The sequence below is a fragment of the Tenrec ecaudatus genome, chromosome 4, assembly GCF_050624435.1.
Source record: "Tenrec ecaudatus isolate mTenEca1 chromosome 4, mTenEca1.hap1, whole genome shotgun sequence".
NCBI lineage: Eukaryota > Metazoa > Chordata > Mammalia > Afrosoricida > Tenrecidae > Tenrec > Tenrec ecaudatus.
The window spans coordinates 74,204,037-74,222,866 of NC_134533.1; the positions used below are offsets into that span (position 1 = coordinate 74,204,037).

The 18,830-nt window shown below is 43.9% G+C and overlaps 1 protein-coding gene across 1 annotated transcript in view; it reads right to left on the reverse strand.

Moving 5' to 3' along the window:
- Nucleotides 1-18,830, reverse strand: part of GDPD4 (glycerophosphodiester phosphodiesterase domain containing 4) — an 88,799-nt gene that overhangs the window by 51,250 nt on the left and 18,719 nt on the right. Inside the window, exons 5-9 of the mRNA XM_075547786.1 lie at nucleotides 7,816-7,914; nucleotides 7,651-7,744; nucleotides 6,785-6,862; nucleotides 5,704-5,849; nucleotides 5,400-5,482 (exon numbers count right to left, since the gene is read on the reverse strand). Coding sequence (XP_075403901.1) covers nucleotides 5,400-5,482; nucleotides 5,704-5,849; nucleotides 6,785-6,862; nucleotides 7,651-7,744; nucleotides 7,816-7,914 — 500 coding nt within the window. The remainder of the gene's footprint in view (nucleotides 1-5,399; nucleotides 5,483-5,703; nucleotides 5,850-6,784; nucleotides 6,863-7,650; nucleotides 7,745-7,815; nucleotides 7,915-18,830) is intronic.

Below are 18,830 nucleotides of genomic sequence, written 5' to 3' on the forward strand. Positions count from 1 at the left end.
TCGGCTTTTTATTCATAACATGATGTACTAAAATAGATCCCCTTTGAGAAGTCAACTAGATATTATGTAAAAATGTAACACTGATAGGCTAATAAAGATGACTGAATCCCAAAAAAAGATCTTCAAACTTACTAATTTTTCCTCTAAACAACATCTATCATTTCCTAATATAATTAAATCATCGGGTCATCTCTTCCTCTGCCCCTGCTAGCATGCACTTTCTGTTTGTGTAAAGCAGGTACGTGCATGATCTCAATCCCCGTAATGCAGAGCTTGATCATGCCCCGGGCCTCTTACTTCCGTATCAGCACTGACAGCTGCCACCTCGGCACTCTCTCCAGCCCTCGCCACCAGAACAAGGTCGGAACTCACAAGTTAAAACGACACTGTCCTTCACACTGCTACGAGGTATGCGCTACTTGCAATTTTGTGGATTCCACGTGACACCCAAGACATCTGCCATGCTAGTCACAGGTTTGGGGATGGGTCCCCCTCCTCTTTCAAGATGCCAGCCATAAGCCTGGCGGTCCTAACGATATCCCAACCTTCTGACCTGCTAGCTGTTGGGTTTGATAATCCCTAGAATTTTTCACAGAGCTCACACTCGTGAGGACAGATTTACTGCAACCCCAAGGAAAGGATGCAAATGAAGAGCCACGTGCAAAAAAAGGAGGTAAAGGAAGAGACGGGTCAGGTCTGGGAGGGTTTCCAGTGTGGAGCGCCAATATTCCAAGGACCACGCTACTCTTCTGAGAGCAAGCAGTCTCGCTAACCAGGAAGCTCTCTTTAAGTCTGTGTGCTGGGCTTTTACTGGCCAGGCTTGCTTGATACAATCGTGCCCTCAGAGGCTAGCTGACAGCGGCCTCCCAGGTGAGTGAGTCTTTTCTAGTCCAGCTAGTTCCTCTACCCACTTGCCAGCAAAAATCCCACAGGTAGCCTGGAAGTCCCAGACCAAGTCACCCCAGTGACTCCAGTGCTGATTTTTTTAAAGAACAAGAACAAAAACCATCTTACATTGGGTAACTAAATTCTCTGCACACAGTCTTCGTGTTCATCTCTATTCTGTTAAAGATGTGGCTGCTGTATTGATACTGCACTGGACCTCAGCATTTAGCTAAGGTATCTGCACTCTGCTTCCCTTTTGTTCTACACCTGAAATTCTGTTAGGATGCATTAAGAATTAACAAACTGCTGCTGTTTCCCTTTAAAGTTCAGTTTAACCCATCTCCGTGCGAAGGGCTGGACTCACTAAACAATACCTGCAGCTGGAAGGTGGGTGCAGCCCTCCAAGCAAAGAGAACAAGTTGAGAACCAGATACCCTCCGTTAAGCTAAACTGCCCCAGAAGGCCCCTTCCCAACTCCGTGTCTATAAAACGCACCTACCCCTGCTGCTCGAAGGAGCAGATTCAGCTTTCTTGGGCACTAGCACTCAATCATCACTCTTATCTCTCCTGTCCCTGCCATATGAATTGGACTCACTTGAAACAAACGGGCTGCTTGAATCACCCACTTTGTGTGAAAAGTTACTTGTGTTAGTCTGGGTACACTAGAGAAACAAATTCATAGACACTAGCACGTATATAAAAGCTTTGTACAAGAGCAATTGAGTATTGAGAAAACATCCCAGCCCAGTCTAAATAAAGTCCATACGTCTGATGTGAGGCCATATGTCCAATACCAATCTATAAAGTCCTCTTCAGATCACGAGACACATGCAATGACGCCTAATGCAGGATGATCACAGGCCAGTGGGTGGAAAATCTTGTGGATCTAGTGGCGGTAGAAGCATCTCAGTGCTGGTATGGGGTCCTCACATGGCTCCTCCAGCTCCAGGGCTCTGGCTGCATCAGCGTGGCTCCATCAGGCTCCTAGTCCGTCAGTAATGTCTGGCAGGGAGTGAGCATAGCGTGTGTCCCGCCTCCAGCAAGTTACTTTATTTTCTTAGCGCCTCCAAAGAGGTCATCAAGCTGTAACCTGATTGACAGGCTAGACTCCACCTCTCCACTCTTAAATCTCAAATTGACAACAGATTACATAACTACCACAATTACGTTCTGTTGATTTAGTTTTGACGCCAAGCGTTAAGCATAAACTCATTGCCCTCAAGCTGATGCTGACTCACAGGGACCATAGGACAGGGTAAAACTGCCCTAGTGAGTTCTGAGACTAAGTCTTGGCAGGAGTAGAAAGCCCCATATTTTTCTTGTGGAGTGGCAGGTGGTTTCGAACTGCTGACCTTGTATTTAGCAGCCAAGAGAACACTGTTCCGTCCTGTCCTCATAATCATGCTTAAGTCCATTGTTGCAGCTGCTGCTACCAATCTATCTACCTCATTGTGGGTTTTCCTCTTTTTTTCACTGATCCTCAGCCGAACATGATTCCTTTACAGAGACTAGTCCTGATGTGTCCCAAGTCCTTGAGACAAAGTCTTACCATCCCCACTTCTGGGGAGCCTCCCGGCTGTCCTTCCAAGACAGAAAGTCTGTTTTTCTGACAGACAAAAGTATACTCAATATTCCTTGATAACACCATAATTCAAAGGCATCAGTTGCTCCCTTTCTTGGTCACTGTGCAGCTTCCCATGTGCGAGACAAGGGAAATGTCATGGCTTGGGGCCAGGCATATTTCAGCCTTCAGAGTGACATCTTTGCTCTTTAACTTGTTAGTGAGGTCTTTTGCAGATTTGCCCTATATAGTGCGTCACTGGTTTCTTGGTGGCGGTCTATAAACAGGCTTGTTGAACTCAACGTTTTACCTTCCCATGGTCCCCTTTGAGAACAACTGGCTGATGATTTCTGAGGCCATCGTGAGTGTAAACTATCCTCTCTCTAAACCTTCTCGTCCCAAATTTCTTTTTCGTTGTGTTATTTCCACTCTGTCATATCACAAACATTTAGCCAGACTTTCTATAATCGTCTCTTTATCTGCTAAAGGCTAGTCTGATACCGCAGGAAGAGCTCGCGGGTTCAGCATTTCCTCAGTTTTTACAAGCTCAAGACTAGACTGCAGTGGCTGCAATTCCTGCAGGGTCGCTTGGCAAACGGAAGCTCAGTGGTTCAAGCACCCTTCCGTTGAGGAGCCTGCACGTGTGCTGCCGCCGTTTTCTTGCACCGCTTGTTCTTGAGCCGTTCGTGGCATGTCCTTGTGGCGGAGTTACCACAGTGTAACATAAACACCAAATTTTTTTCAAACAGCACACCCCTCACCTCTGTTTTCTGTATGCACTATTTGTGATATGCATGTGCACCTTATTTATTCGCATGTGTTCTTTGTGGAAAATTTGGTCGCATTTTTTCCCTACCTGAGTGTCCAGAAGACTGTTTTGGTTTTTTTTTCCCCTTTAGGATGTCTTCTAATGTGAGCGTGTATGTTTCAGAGTTGTGTGGTCTGGCTCAGTTGTCCACGCTCCGCACGGTGTCCTCTCAATATGCAGAACCAGCATCTGCATGCTGTTGACTTTGCTCCCAGTGGGGATTGCAGCTCTCACCCACGGGTGGAGTTTGGCTGGTTTTCATTTCTTCTTCAAGTACTTCGATTATATGTCATATACTAGGTCTTTTTAAAATATGTTTTCTATATTTAAACTTTCTAGGTTTGGGAACACTTTATTGTGCTTTAGGTGAAAGTTTACACAACAAAGTAGTTTTTCATTCACTTAAGTCTCATACACAAATCATTCCAATCCATTGGTCACCACCCCGGCAATATGCCAGCACTGGCCCCGTTTCTACCTGGCGTACCTGTTTTTCACCTGTCCCCGCCCCTTGCTGCCTTATCTTTGCTTGTGACCTCTTATTGTTGACTGTTCTAAGAAGTACATTCTTGTGGGCTGATATTGTTCATTTTATAGCCAACCTGCTTTTAGCTGACAGGTGGTAACCAGGAGTATCTACAATTCCAACTTAGAAGATTGTTCAAAGTTCCTCCAGTCTCTATCACATAGGTTAATACTAGTCTTTTTCATGGATTTGAACTTTATCCTGTTTTTTTCTCTCCACTACTCAGGACCGTCTCCTGTGTTCCTGCTCAGAGTGGTCAGGAGGAGGAGCCAGGTACTATGTAATTGTCTGATCACGGGCAAGAGACGGCTGTGGTTCTCAGCAGTTCTCAACCTGTGGGTCACAACCCCTTTGGGGGTCGGATGGCCCTTTCACAGGGATCACCCAATTCATAACAGTAGCAAAATTACAGTTAGGAAGTAGCAACGAAAATAATTTATGGTTTGGGGGTCCCCACAACCTGAGGAACTGTATTAAAGGGCTGTGGCTTTAGGAAGGTTGAGAACCACTGCTGTAGATGATTAAAATTGCTTCTCTGAGTCTTTATTTTTCCTTGTTATCTTTTGATCCAGATAAAGAAGACTAGTAGTTGGATCTTAAAGGCACTTGCAAGCTTTAAAGACCACCAAATAACTCACACACTAGACTGTTAGTCTTTGAAATAGCTATCCCAATTGACCTAGATGGCCCCTGAGATTATGGTCTGAGAATCTCCAGGCTCAGTATCTCAGCTTCATAAAGTGTTTAGGTATAGCTAAAAAGTGTCCATAACCACACCCTCTATGTGCTCTATTATATATTATGTATATGTATGGAGCACTTACACACGTGTGTAGGAAGACCCATGGCCTGATCTATATATGCATGTGGGTGTGCCCCTATGTGATCTTCCACATCTATTAAACATGCAGATCTACATGGCACGCTGCAGGAGGAAAATAAGGCTTTCTGTTCCGGTAAAGACTTACTGCCTCGGAAACCCAGAAGGGCACTTCTACACTGCCCCGGAGAGTTGCTGAGTCCGAATCAATTTGATGGCAATATGCTTGGGTTTGGTTTTTTTAAAATCAACCTATGTAATCACTTACAAAATACTCCTTACTACTGTTGCATGATTTTGTTATAGAATTTACCACAATTTCCCTTTGTTCTCAAATACCTCTCATTGCTTTCCTTTGTTCATGTTATCACCTTTCCCTTCACCAGAATGGAACAGTGGTTACATGCTGGGCTGTGCTCACAAGGTCAGCAGTTCGAAACCACCAGTGGCTCCCTGGGAGAGAGATGGAGCTTTCTACTCCCGTAAAGAGCGAAGTCTCGGGAACTCATAGGGGAGTTCGACCCTGCACTATAGGGTTGTTATGAGTCAGCATCAACGATCTGGTTAGTTTTCTTCCCTCTGTCCCCTTCCCATTCCTGGAAACCATCAAATCATGTTTCTTGTATGTGTGAACCTATTCTTTCTTTTTCCTAATAGGGGTCTCCTACCGAATCTGTCTTGTTGTGATGGATATTTCAGTAAGCACAGTGTCTTCCAGATTCTTCCCAGCAGGTCCTCCCCCAGGGTGCTGGCCTTATCTCCCCTGCTCCTATCCCCATTCCTGCCTCTGCTGGCCTACCTTAGGTGTATGTCAAACTCCAGTCCATGGGCCCCGTGTTCAACAGCTTTTTCGAAAGACATCATGGTATTCTCAGGCCCCAGCTACAAAAGAGAAGACAAACAGAAGGGTTTTTTAAAAAAATGGCCTGGGCGTCAGGTGGCTGAGGTTTGAGTCAAAGCTCAACAATTAATTCCTTATTGCTGCTCTCTCAAGCCAACCCCTTCCCTTTCCAGAAGCCCCTGTGGTTCTGAGGGACCTTTCTGTCACCCCCACACATGCAGGCACCCCTGTACTCACTCTGCTTTTTCAGGGCCAGACCTACCATGGGGGCACCTCTATGTCCAAACAGAGTTGGCTTTGGCCCTAATGACTCCTTCTCCTGAATGCAGGGAGAATGAATTCCCATCGGCATCAAGTAGAGAAACAAAAGGACAATAAAGAAGGGCAGTCCAATAACAAGCTGCAGTGCTGAAAAAGTTGGAAAGGAAAAGTGAGGTCAAAGAAAGAGGATGGAGAACTATCGCAAGTAATTGACTAGCCCAGAGCAACCCAAAACAAAAACAACCCGACAACCTCACTACCATTAAGTCGACACTGTTTCATAGCCACCTTAAATGATGCTGTCCCTCTCATGACATCTTTCTCCTGAGGAGCAGCTGACAGCTGCCCACAGCTACCCTTGCGGTTGGCAGTCCAACTCTCACCTTCCACTGCCAGGCTCCTGGCTCCCTGCCCTCCCAAAGCAACAGTCTGAGTAAAGCCCAATGAATAGGTTTCATTAACTGAGGACTGGTTAATTTATTTTCCTTCTGTCACATCCCCACTTACTTTCCAAGATTTTCATGTGAAAGTACAAGACTGTCCACATACAAGGCCTTGTCATGAAGGCAGCACTACTGGAACTAGAAACTAGCAGTGGACTGAACTGGGCCTGGGGATTGGGGAGCGGGGGGTGGGGGGGCGGGAGAAGGGAAGGCAGGCAAGGGAATGTCAAGGATCAACTTGCCAAGAAGAAAACTTGGGACTTTGAGAAAGACCTAAAGTCTAGAAAGATCCACCTAGCATGCTCCTCCATTTAACAATCTGAGTTCAAGGACAGGCTCTGTCAATTTCTCATTCTTTTTTATCCCCTCTGAGTCTTAATCGTCTTCTATAAAATGGGCATTCTAGCCACTAACATCTACTTCACAGAGTTCTTCTGACAGTGCTGACTCAAAACAGGTGTCCGATAAAAATTAGTTACTCGATTCTCCTCTCTTAACATACACATAGGATCCCAGTGTGGGGTGGTCATTCCCCAACACTATCTAGTTTAGGTTTCTGAGGACGGTATCCACGCGTACATTTTAAGGTACCACCGATGGTCTACTGACTTTCAGATCTCAGTCTCCTCCATCTCTAACCTTTCAGCCGTGTGAGTATTCCAAATCTCCCGGGAATTTCTTGCTTGTAACAGGGCATCATGAAACTCTTATACCTAGCTACCATCCAGGAAGAAAAAAGGAAAAGGTTAGTGACTGTCCCTTTGAAGCTCTTGCTCCAGAAACAGTTCCTGTAATACACGTAATGGGCAATGGCACCCCAAGCAACTCAGCCTTAGTTCCCGTGCCTGGATCCTCCCTCAAGGCAGGAAGCACAGAGACCGCCCTCAAGCAAACAGGGCAAACAGAGGCTTAGACAAAAGACGCAGGGAGGGTGGAGAGCTCCATTCTGAAACCAAGAGGAGGCTTCTCTCGTTTCCATGACAAACGGGCGGGCGGGCCAGCAGGGAGAGGAAAGCTGTAGCAGAACTAGAAATCCCTGTTCCTGATGTGAGGCTCCCAGTACAACCGGGATTCGTGGGGACATGCTTTCAGTTTCAGGGAGGTAATGAGGGCTTTCTGGGTCTGGTGTACATTCATTATAACTTGTAACCTTTTCCAATCAAAACAGAAAGAACTGTGCCCCTCACCAGCACTGCTGTAAAATAAAATGAAAACACCCCACTGCTGCCACTCAGCCTCAGATAGTGCATAATAACAGAGAAAAATATTTTTCTTTCTTCAGCTACAAGGAGATTCCCTCTTTAGAAGGCCTACTGGGTGAGGGGAATACATCGTATGATTGGTCATTTACAGTAGGGAGTGGGACCACAAGGAATATGCCCCAGTAACAGGGTGAAATAACGTCAAGGAGGCACTGGGTTGGCTCGTTATCAAGGTTTGGTGTTGCTGAATGAAGTCTGTAAGTTAAAGGCAGAGTGAAGGGGTCAGACAAGATGACGACATACCTTCTGCTTCCAAGCAGACCATGTAGTATGATACAGGCCATGACAAGATAACCATCAGAATTATGCAGGCCAGATGCCAGTAGGGAGCAAAGACCTGGGAGAGAGTCAGAAGTCAGGCAGGACACACCTGGAGAGGGAGCGCTAGAACCGCAGGATGGTGCTTACCTTCAGTGACAGCCCAGCTACCAGCCATTTGTCTCTCCAGAATACACATAAAATACACAGCAAAGCGACGACGATCGCACTCACTAGCACAATCAGGAGCTGGGGAAACAGAGAGCATCTCCTGATTTCTAGACACTGACCTGGGCCCAGCCCGGTCTTTGGGGATTGTATGTGCATTCGTAACAATATCGGAGCCCACAGGGGCAATCTTTTCATTTCCCACCCTGCAAACCCCCGAGAGTAAATGAATGAAATCATTCACCTTCCCTGATGATCCTAAGTCTTGGCTGTATAACACAGCCAGAAAAAATTACACAGTCATGTGGTCTGATATGACCAATTTATCATTTCCAGCTTCAACTGGGGCCTCAACCTAGCTTGGCAGCCCTCACTCCTTCTCAATTGCCATTACAAATGTTCACTTCTTTACACCACACAATACAATTGTAAGTAAATCATATTTTGTAATAACCTCTTCGATGTTTGTTTTCTCCAAGAGACCGTATGGCAGGAATGGGTTCATGAGGCCAAGGGAAGTGTTTGGATTATTATTACATCCAATGTCTAGCAGACTGTCTCACACAGAGTGAGCATCCATTAAGTATCCACTGAACGGATGAAAAAAGCTGCCAAATCAGGCTCAGACACCACGGATCATACAATGAGCAATGTTGGCTGATTTAAATGAAACAACCAGAAAGTACACAAAAACCTTTTCTCTTGGAGAGCTCTGACCCTGTTAGAAAAGCTCTCCCCTTCTCCTAATAAGAGACTAAAACTGTGAAGTGTGTTCGCAGTGGTGTATGCTGAAACTCTGCTTCCCAGAGTGGTACCTGGGTTACAAAACACCCCTATTTCATGTATCATTTGTTACATTACTGGCATTCATTACATAATTCCAATCAGCCTTGTCACCCACCCATCCATCTAGAGTTTCCAAGTTGATTTACATGGACAAGAAACAAATATTTATAATAGGTATATTCTGCAAAAAAGTGATGGATAAGACTGTCTATTATTTTCTGGTTAATAAATACCTTTAGAGAATTTACCAGGAGACCTCGTTATTAGTTAGATTAAATGCAGTCTTGATTCAGGTCATTCGTTCCATCCTAGAAACCTCGAGGTAGAAGGAGACCCGTCACTGACCTTTGGGATGTATTATTAGTCCACTATGGGCTCTTCTCCCAAGTATAATAAGCACTGCCATTCCTTGCTTGAAGGCCCAACTGAGCTAGTCTATTCAAGGGGACGTCAACTCTTCTCATGCCCCCACCTCCATCATCTCTTGCTGCCCAGAGACTTAAAACTGCAATTAATTCTCAGAATGCCTCGGGAAACTATGATTTACAAAAGAATGACAAGATTTTGCTTATATCCCCCCAAAATGCAAATATCTATGCAAACATATCCATGCATGTGGTTTTAAGCTTTCGAGCTGGAGTCTCTGTCACTCCCCCAAACCACGGCCCTTTTCTGACCGTCGTCCGGGTAGAAGAAAGGGAGAGCGGCACAGCACGGACAGGGCTCATTGTGGTAGCTCCTGCTGGCTATGAATGAACCATCTCAGATCTCACTCCCAGCCAGAGTCAGGAGCAGACTACCCGCACCCCTGCTCACAGAACCGCCGTGACTCAGGAGACGGCTTGGCCATGAGAGGAGCTGGCAAGGAAGAGCAGCAGCAGAGCCAGGAGCCAGAGCACGAGACCGAGCTGGACTTCCCAGCCCCCAGGGCAAATCACGCTGAGTGGCTGGGCCAGAAAGATGACTTGTGGAGTCAGTACCTCGTGAAGCTGGAGCTGCGTACCTCTGGTTGAGGTGACAGCAGAGTGGCATTTATTAGCCACCCTAAAAGAATCCTGTAACATTTCCTGGCTACCCAATTGAATCCTGAACAGTTCTTACCTACATAGGAACCTGTTCACTTCCACAATAACCTTCATAACGGTGAGCACTGCCTGTCAAGGTGTGTGGGGCCTTTGCGGTTCATTGTAAACCTAGCCGAAGGGGAGAGTGCTGAGGTCGGCACAGCTGACAAAGTCAAGAATTCTATGTGAGACAGAACCAAACACTGTGAAGAAAGGAGACGCTGGACCCGGTGGCTCAGAAGCATGCTCTTAGGGCACCAAGGTCAAGTGGTATAACACAGTCCACAAAGACAATGTTCTTTCTATATCAGCGATTCTAAACCTGTGGGTCATGACCCCTTTGGGGGTCCAACGACCTACTCACAGGGTTCACCGGATTCATAACAGTAGCAAAATTACAGTTATAAAGTAGCAACGAAAATAATGTTATGGTTGGGGGAGTCACCACACATGAGGAACTATATAAATACAGTTAAATTGTATTTTACTGCATTAAAGGGTCACTTGGCACTAGGAAGGTTGAGAACCACTGTCTAGATCTTACTGTAGCGATCACTGAATGAGGTCTTAAAAGCTTATGAGCAAAGACTTCCAGCAAAATGGTAGATCAGGCAGACATGTTGCCAAGATCTTCTACAACAGAGACTCATGAGAAACCAAATGAAGCGGACACAATGATCATGCTGGAACCATTAGCTACAGAAGAACGGGCAGAGAAGTACGCTGAGTCATGAGTAAGAGCGGCTGAACAAACGTGGCCAGAGGAGACAGGGTGGGTGTACGGCCAACTTGCTCTGCCTGGCTTTGAGGCAGAGCCCCTGTGCCTCGGTCCTGGTGGACTACTTCCATAGCTGGAGATGTGTAAGCGTCCCCACCTGGAATGGCAGTGCAATGCTGGACACCCACCCTACCCCCAGACGAATCCCTACCCCAGGGACCAGCACCCCAAAACCTCAGCCACCAATCATGCCTACACAAACTACCGCTGCATCAGGCCGCTGGCCCCAGAAAACCCCTAGACTGGCTGGACACCCCGACGACTGACTCCTCACCCTCTCAGCCCTCATCCCCATGCTCCCTGGTGCTACAGGTGCCAGCCCTCACCAAGCACCCTATCCCCCAGTTTCTCCTCTCTGTGTCTTGCCCTTGCCCTTTTTGCTCCTTCCCTACCTTTGTCTTTAGTCCTTTGTCTGACTTCTTCTATTTCTCTTTTGCTTTCACTTCTTCTTTCTGTTAAACCATTCTCTTTTGCTTTTCTCTCCCTCTTGCTAAATTTGGTTATTTTCCCCCTTGTCTTCCCTTATTGTTACTTTCCTTTTTAGTTGGTTTTTTTAATGCTGTTTAGCTGCTCTCCCTGCTTGTTTTATTCCTTGCTCCGTCTTGTTCTTTTGGGCTACCCAGCAGGAGAAGACTACCATGCCCACAAGGCCAAGCCACATCAGTGCCACCTTCAGGCACACCTGCTGGGCAAGGGCCGTGACCCACCTCAGAGCCACTGATCCTGGGTAGAGAGCAGCCAAACCAACAAAACTTCCCTCAATTGTGTGCAATGAATAGCAAAGAAATGCACATTCTCACATTCTCTATCACACACATCCGGAGACAGGTGGCCAGTGTCTATGGTCTCAGGAACATACAATCACCTACTAAATACCTGTACAACCTTACAAAAATATACTGGACACCGAGACAATGTCAGTTCAAAAGAAGATAGAGTGATCAAGGAAGTTACCAAAATACAGAGATAGAAGACCTTTCTCAGAGAGAAATGGCATTGGAACTACGTGGTAGGAATTCAAAAGAATGATATTTTGGCATCTTCCACAAACTGAGAAACTAGAGGGAAATAAGTAAATATATAAATTACTTCAGAAGAATCCAGAAATGTATTATAAGAACTGACAAATTAAAATTTAGCAACCATACAAAAAAAACCCAGCAAATAGCAGTCAAGAAAATACATGCTAAGATTTTAGAACTACATAATGAATTTAAAAGCCAAAAGAGTAAAATTGAATCAATGGAAGACCAAATGGCAAATCTCTCAAATCTAATCTCTAAAAGGAACAATCGGACAAAGAAAATCTGAAGAAACCCTAAGAAATATCTGAGAAGCCATAATGGGGAATAACATATGTAACTGAAATTTTAGACCAGAAAGAAATGATAAAGAAAATTGTTGAAGAGTTGTTAGAAGAGAGCATTGCTAACATTAGGAAAAACAGGAAGGTATACCTTTAAAAATGGGATTAACTCTAAACAGAAAATCACCAAGAGAAAATCCCAAACTCCCAACAAGATCACCACAACACTCTACAATCAAATGTGGAAACCAAAGACATGGCAAAAATCGAGAACAGCTCAGGGAAAACACAAAGTTACCTAAAAAGGAGAATTAATGTCAAGGGTGAAGGAGGGAGGGTGGGGGAGGAGCAGGAAAAAAATGAGGAGCTGATACTAAGGACCCAAGTAGAAAGCAAATGTTTTGAGAATGATGATGGCAACAAATGTACAAATGTGCTTGACACAATGGATATATGTATTGTGATAAGAGCTGTACGAGCCCCCAATAAAATGATTTTTTAAGTAAAATAAGAAGCATTAATAAGACCAAGTTTTAATTTCACAACAGAAATCATGCAGGTAATAAGGTAGAAAAAATACATAAAACTCTGAAAGCAAAAAAAAAAAAAAGCCAACCAAGAATCAGAAACCTAACAAAATGTCCATCTGATATGATGGTGAAATTAGAACATTTCCAAATAAACAGACATTCAAAAAATTTGCAAAAGCCAGACCAATATTATAAGACATGCTATGGTAAATTCTTTAGACCAAATATGGCAGACAACAACATGAGATTAGCATCCATAGGAAACCACCCAGAAGTCAATCTAGACATAAAAGTATCCAAGGTAAAACCAGCATACAGAGGTACCAATCTGAGTGAAGACAATTACGAGAGTAAACAGAGGGAAGAGTGCAGATGCAGAAATTTCAAATGGAGAGGGAGTCAAGTAGATTGCAAGATAGTATAGATGGTTTTAAACTTGGAAAGAAATTAATAAACTATTGGCTAACATAAAATAAAATACACGTTGTGGAAAATCATAAATATTTACAAAACACTAACAGCAGCAATGGACAAAAATGACAAGAAAACTCACAAACAAAATGAACCTAGCAGCAATGATTATGTGGACTAGTGAAACCAGCAGCAATACACACACACACACACACACACACAACCCACAGAAAAATGAAAGCAATAAATTCATACCTATTGATAATTACACTGAATGTACATGGCTTAGATACATGTCTCAAAAAATAAAGAACGACAAATTGGATAAGAAAGCCAGGCCCTCTACTCAAGCACTCCCTCAATGCATGAATGCTTTCTTCTATTACATTGGCATTCTATGATGCTCACCCTACTGACACAACTGCTGAAACCAAAGCGGGTGAACAAGTAAATGTGGTGAAGAAAGCTGATGGTGCCCGGCTATCAAAAGATATAGCATCTGGGGTCTTAAAGGCTTGAAGATAAACAAGCGGCCATCTAGCTCAGAAGCAACAAAGCCCACATGGAAGAACACACCAGCCTGTGTGATCATGTGGTCCCAAAGGGATCAGTTATGAGGCATCAAAGAACAAAAAATCATATCATTGGATGCACACCTCCATGATACAATCGCCGAGGACAAACAGGTGCATAAGCAAATGTGGCAAAGAGAGCTGATGGTGCCCGGCTATCAAAAGAGATAGTGTCTGGGGTCTTAAAGGCTTGAAGGTGAACAAGCGGCCATCTTGCTCAGAAGCAACAAAGCCCACATGGAAAAAGCACACCAGCCTGTGCGATCATGAGGTGCCAAAGGTATCAGGGATAAGGCATCATCATAAAAAAAAAAAAAAAAAACCTTACCATAGTGAATGAAGGGGGAAGTGCAGAGTGGAGACCCAAAGCCCATTTGTCGGCCACTGGAGACCCCCTCACAGAGGGGTGTAGGGGAGGAGATGAGTCAGTCAGGGTGTGATATAGCACCGATGAAGAATACAGCTTTCCCCCAGATCCTGGATGCTTCCTCCCCCACCAACTACCATGATCCGAATTCTACCTTGCAAGTCTGGATAGAGCAGAGGTTGTACACTGGTGCATATAGGAGCTGGAGGCACAGGGAATCCAGGGTGGGTGATGCCTTCAGAACCAGGGGTGTGAGGGGCGATACTGGGAGAGTAGAGGGTGAGTGGTTTGGAAAGGGGTAACTGATTACAAGGATCTACATGTGACCTCCCTGGGGGATGGACAACAGAGAAGGGGATGAAGGGAGACTTTGGATAGGGCAAGATATGACAAAATAATAATCTATAAATTATCAAGGGCCATGAGGGAGGGGGGAGCGGGAAGGGAGAGGGAAGAAAATAAAAAGGAAAAAAACAGAGGACCAGATGCAAAGGGCTTAAGTGGAGAGCAAATGCTTTGAAAATGATTAGGGCAAAGAATATACAGATGTGCTTTATACAATTGATGTATGAATTGTGACAAGAGTTGTATGAGCCCCTAATAAAATGTTTTAAAAATAAAAGAAAGAAAGCCAGGCCCATCAAGGTACTGTCTACAAGAGACACAAACACACAAAATAGACTAAAAACCTAAGGTGGGAAAAATATATCAAACTAATGGCAACCAAACATGTTAAGGAGTGGCAATATTAACTTCTGATAAAATAGCCTTTAAGGCCAAATCCAGTAAAAGAAACAAAAGACATTATATAATGATTATGGGGTCAACTGAACAGGAGGACATAGCCATGTATGGATATAGCCAATGAAAGAGCCTCAAACTACATAAATCAAATGCTAACATGACTCAAGAAATAGACACCTCTACAATAATCGTAGGAGATTTTAATACACTATGTCCAATGCCGAACAGAACTAAACACAACTGAACACAGAGTGTAAAACTAAACACACAATCAGCCAACCTGGCTTCACAGACATGGAAAAGCCCCATCGAGCAGCAGCGCAATACACAGTTTGCCAGCACACATGGAGCACTCTCCACAATAGATCATGTTAGGCCGCAACGTGGTTCAGACCCACCAGCCATTTCGCAGGATTAGCATAAGGCTACCTGCTCCAGTTATAATGTATACACTTAAAACCCCTATATAAGATTGTGATGAACCAGAACTGACTCGATGGCAGTGGGTGTGATTGGTTTAGGCTACAAAGCAAGCCTCAATAAATTAAAAAACGTCAACATACTTCAAAGCATCTTCTCAGTTCACAAACAATATTAGAAGGTCAAGGGTAAATAATCAAGTATATGGAAATTATAAATAAACATTTATCACTGCTTAAAATCTATTGGGAAGTAGGAGAAGTAAAAAAGGGAGTTTTAAAATTCCTTAACTCAAATGAGAATGAAAACACAATGTAACAAACCTTGATACAAAGCAAAAGGAGTGCCCAGAGGACAACCAATAGCCAGAAAAGCACTGCTCAGAAAGGGTGAAACAATCAGAATCAACACCGTAACCCGATAGTCCCGACAATTAGGTGGTAAGGGAAGCGCCTATACATACAATCCAGTCACCAGAAGAAGAGCAATAATAAAAATCAGAGCATGAATAAACAGAAAATCAAAGATTTAACACAAGAAGTTGGTTATTTGAAAAGATCAATACATTTGACAAACCCTGAAAAATTTCACAAAAGAAGATACAAATAATATGAATAATACATGAAATGGGTTATATCGCAATAGAACCTACTGAAATAACAAGGGTAACACTGGAGTACTGTGAAGAACTGCTCTCCAACAAATCTGAAAACAGAAGAAATGGACAAACTTCTAGATCTTCATCTCTGACAAAGGGATAAAACACACGAAAGGGGGAAGCAAGGGTCCCTTTAACCAACAGTGCTGATAAAACTGGATAGCCATTTGCAGAAAGATGACACAGAGGCCACAACTGACAGCACACAGAGAAATGAAACTATGATCGAAGACCTAAATAGAAAACCTGAACCATAAAGATCATCACTGAAAAATAGGGGGGAATTAGGAGCCCTGATATATGAGATAAATATACTGTCAAACATATGAAAAACACAAGTACCAGAAGACAAACTAGACGCATGGGACCTTCTAAAAATTAAACACATTATGTACATCAAAGGATTTTAACAAAGGAGTACATAGGGAACCCACATACTGGGAAAAATGTTTTGCAATGGCATATTGGACACAGGACTAAGATCTAAAATGTATAGAAAATGTCAACATCTCAACAAGATAAATATCCAATTTAAAAATGGGTAGAGTATATGATCGGACACCTCGCCAAAGACAACATTCAGGCAGTCAACAAATATATGAAGTGCTCACATCATTAGCTGTTTTTTGCTAGGTGTCACTGAATTGGTTCCAACCCATAGCAACCCTGTGCACAGCAGAACAAATATTGCTTGGTCCTGAGGCATCCCACAATAGTTCTTAAGCCTGAGCCCACTGTTGCAGCCAATGTGGCAAGCCTCATTGAGCCTTCCTCTCTTTTGCTGCCCTTCAATTTTACCAAGCACGATGTCCTTCTGCAGAGACTGCTCTCTGCTGACAACAGGCCCCATGTCCATTGGATGAAGTGTCACCATCCTTGCCTCTAAGGGCACTCTGACCATACTTCCTCCAAGACAGATTGCTTTGTCCTCTTAGCACCCATCGCACATGCAAGTCTTTGCCAGCACAATTCAGACACATGAATTCTTTGTTGGTCTCCTTACTGCCACTCATTAGACACAAATCAAAACAATGAGATATAAACTCATCCCGGTATTAAAAGCCAGGTCCAAAATACAAAAGTCAACAAATGCTGCCCATGCAGAGTGACCAAAGCCCTCACACACTGCTAACCGGGCCATAAAATGCTTTAACCATCGTGGGAAGCAGGATGGCATGTCCTCAAAAAGTTGGGAATAGAAATAACACCTAATCCAGGTTCTCAACCTTCCTCATGCCGTGACCCTTTCACAGAGTTCCTCATGTTATGGTGGTGACCCCCAACCATAACATTATTTTTGTTGCTACTTCCTAACTGTAATTTTGCTACTGTTATGAAAGGGTCGTTCGACCCCCAAAGAGGACACGACCCACAGGATGAGAACCGCTGCGCTAATTGGTACATATCCTAGAGAACTAAGCGCAATAACATAAATACATATCTGTGCAACCATGTTCATCGCAGCCATAGTCACAAGAGCAAGAAGGTGCAAACAACCTTAATCCCCGTCCATGCGAGAATGGAGGAACAGACTTTCTTTTGCACACACACCACACACCCCCCCCCCCCACACACACAACAGAACACTATGTAACATGAAAGAATGAGAATGAATCTCTGAAACACTTCATAACATGAATGAACCTGGAGGACATTATGCTGAGTACAACCAGCTAATCACAAGATAAATCTTGTATGAGACCACTATTGTAAAGAGTCAAGACAAGGTTTTCACGTTACAACATTCTTTGGTGGTTATCAGGGGCTGGAGGGAGGAGAGGGAGAGGGAGGGAGAGGGAGCAACTGCCGAGAAAGGGTAAACAAGTAACCTGGGGGAAGGAGAAGGGAGTGTGCCAGAGGAGGAAAGTCAGCCCCCCCAAAAGGGGTGGGGTGTATGTTGGGAAAGACACCAGGGGGTTGTTGTTGCTGTTAGATGCTTTCTGCACCTGCTCATTCTTCAAGGGCAGCACGCGGTTGCGCTCTGAGTCTTTGGCTGGGAAATCTATCCACCCTACAGCCCTGACCTTGCCTCTTCAGACCGTATGTTCCCCTAACTCAAAGAACATTTCAACGGAGCAGAATGTGAGTGCCTTGTGGGTGAAAAAACTGCTGTTTGGATGTGTTGTCAATTGAAGAGTTCGGAATTCTTTGAAGAAAGTAAGAGAGATGGAAGCACCTCCTCCTTTAGGGGTGTACAGACCGAAATGAAGGGTAAATACAGAAATAAAAGCTTCACATTTAGATGTGTTTGCTTAATAAAGGTGTTTATCACTTTATAGCAATAACTTTTACTTACCCTAGCATATTAGAAATAAGACTTTTAAAATCCTGAATCATACACGTAGGTATTAATTCTAAAAATGCCCGATAGGGGGAAAAGAAAGAAATTTAAGATCAGTTCAACTTATTGATATGGTACACTTATCAGAGATTCTGGATTTAGCGTATCAGAATCATAGTATTAACAGCTTTCCCCGAACCAAACTCATGCCATCAAGTCAGTGCTGACTCATAGTGACCTCTTGTGGGTTTCCAAGACTGTAATTGTTAATGGGAGTAGAAAGTCCAATCTTTCTCCCTCAGAGTTGTTGGTGGTTTCAAACTGCCAACCATGTATCCGCTGCACCACCAGGGCTCCTTTAACAGCTGTGAGTGCTTCTAATTGTATTAAATCTTGATTCTATTATTTTTAAAAAAAGGAAAAATAATTCTCTGCCAACTCATGGCAACTTTATAGGGCAGGGTAGAGCTGACCATGTGGGTTTCTCACACTGTAACTCTTTACCAGAGTAGAAAGTCTCATCTTTCTCCCTTGGAGCAGCTGGTGGTTTTGAACTGCTGACCTTGCATATTGCAGCTCAATACATAATCACTACACCACCAGGGCTCCATAGCTTCTAATTAAATTATAGTTGTAGGTATTTCTTGGTGTACAAGAAATAATTCAAAGATTTAGGGAGGAAAAGCTGTTGGAACATTCTCCTGATTATCTCACCTATCACTTATCATGCATGTGTTGATTACGGATTAACGAGAACGAAATCCTTGACAGCTTCAATTTTTCTCTGTGCGCATGATGAGCAGCTGGACTCTAGGAGTATGAGCATGGGTTGGAGGAAGGATCATAGCGACACGCAATATGCAGATCACAGTCTGAATCGAATTTCTGAAAGCCAAGGAGGCTTGAAACACTTCTTCGTGAAGACCAAAGCCTACAGGTAGCCTGCAGAACCGATTACCACTCACTGTGAGAAAAAGCAATCTCCTCCCAACTGGACCGAGAAACACCACAGTGATGGAGAGAGAAGAGATTCAAGATGTTGACGGTTTCATCTGACGTGGGGCTACCATCAATGTCCAA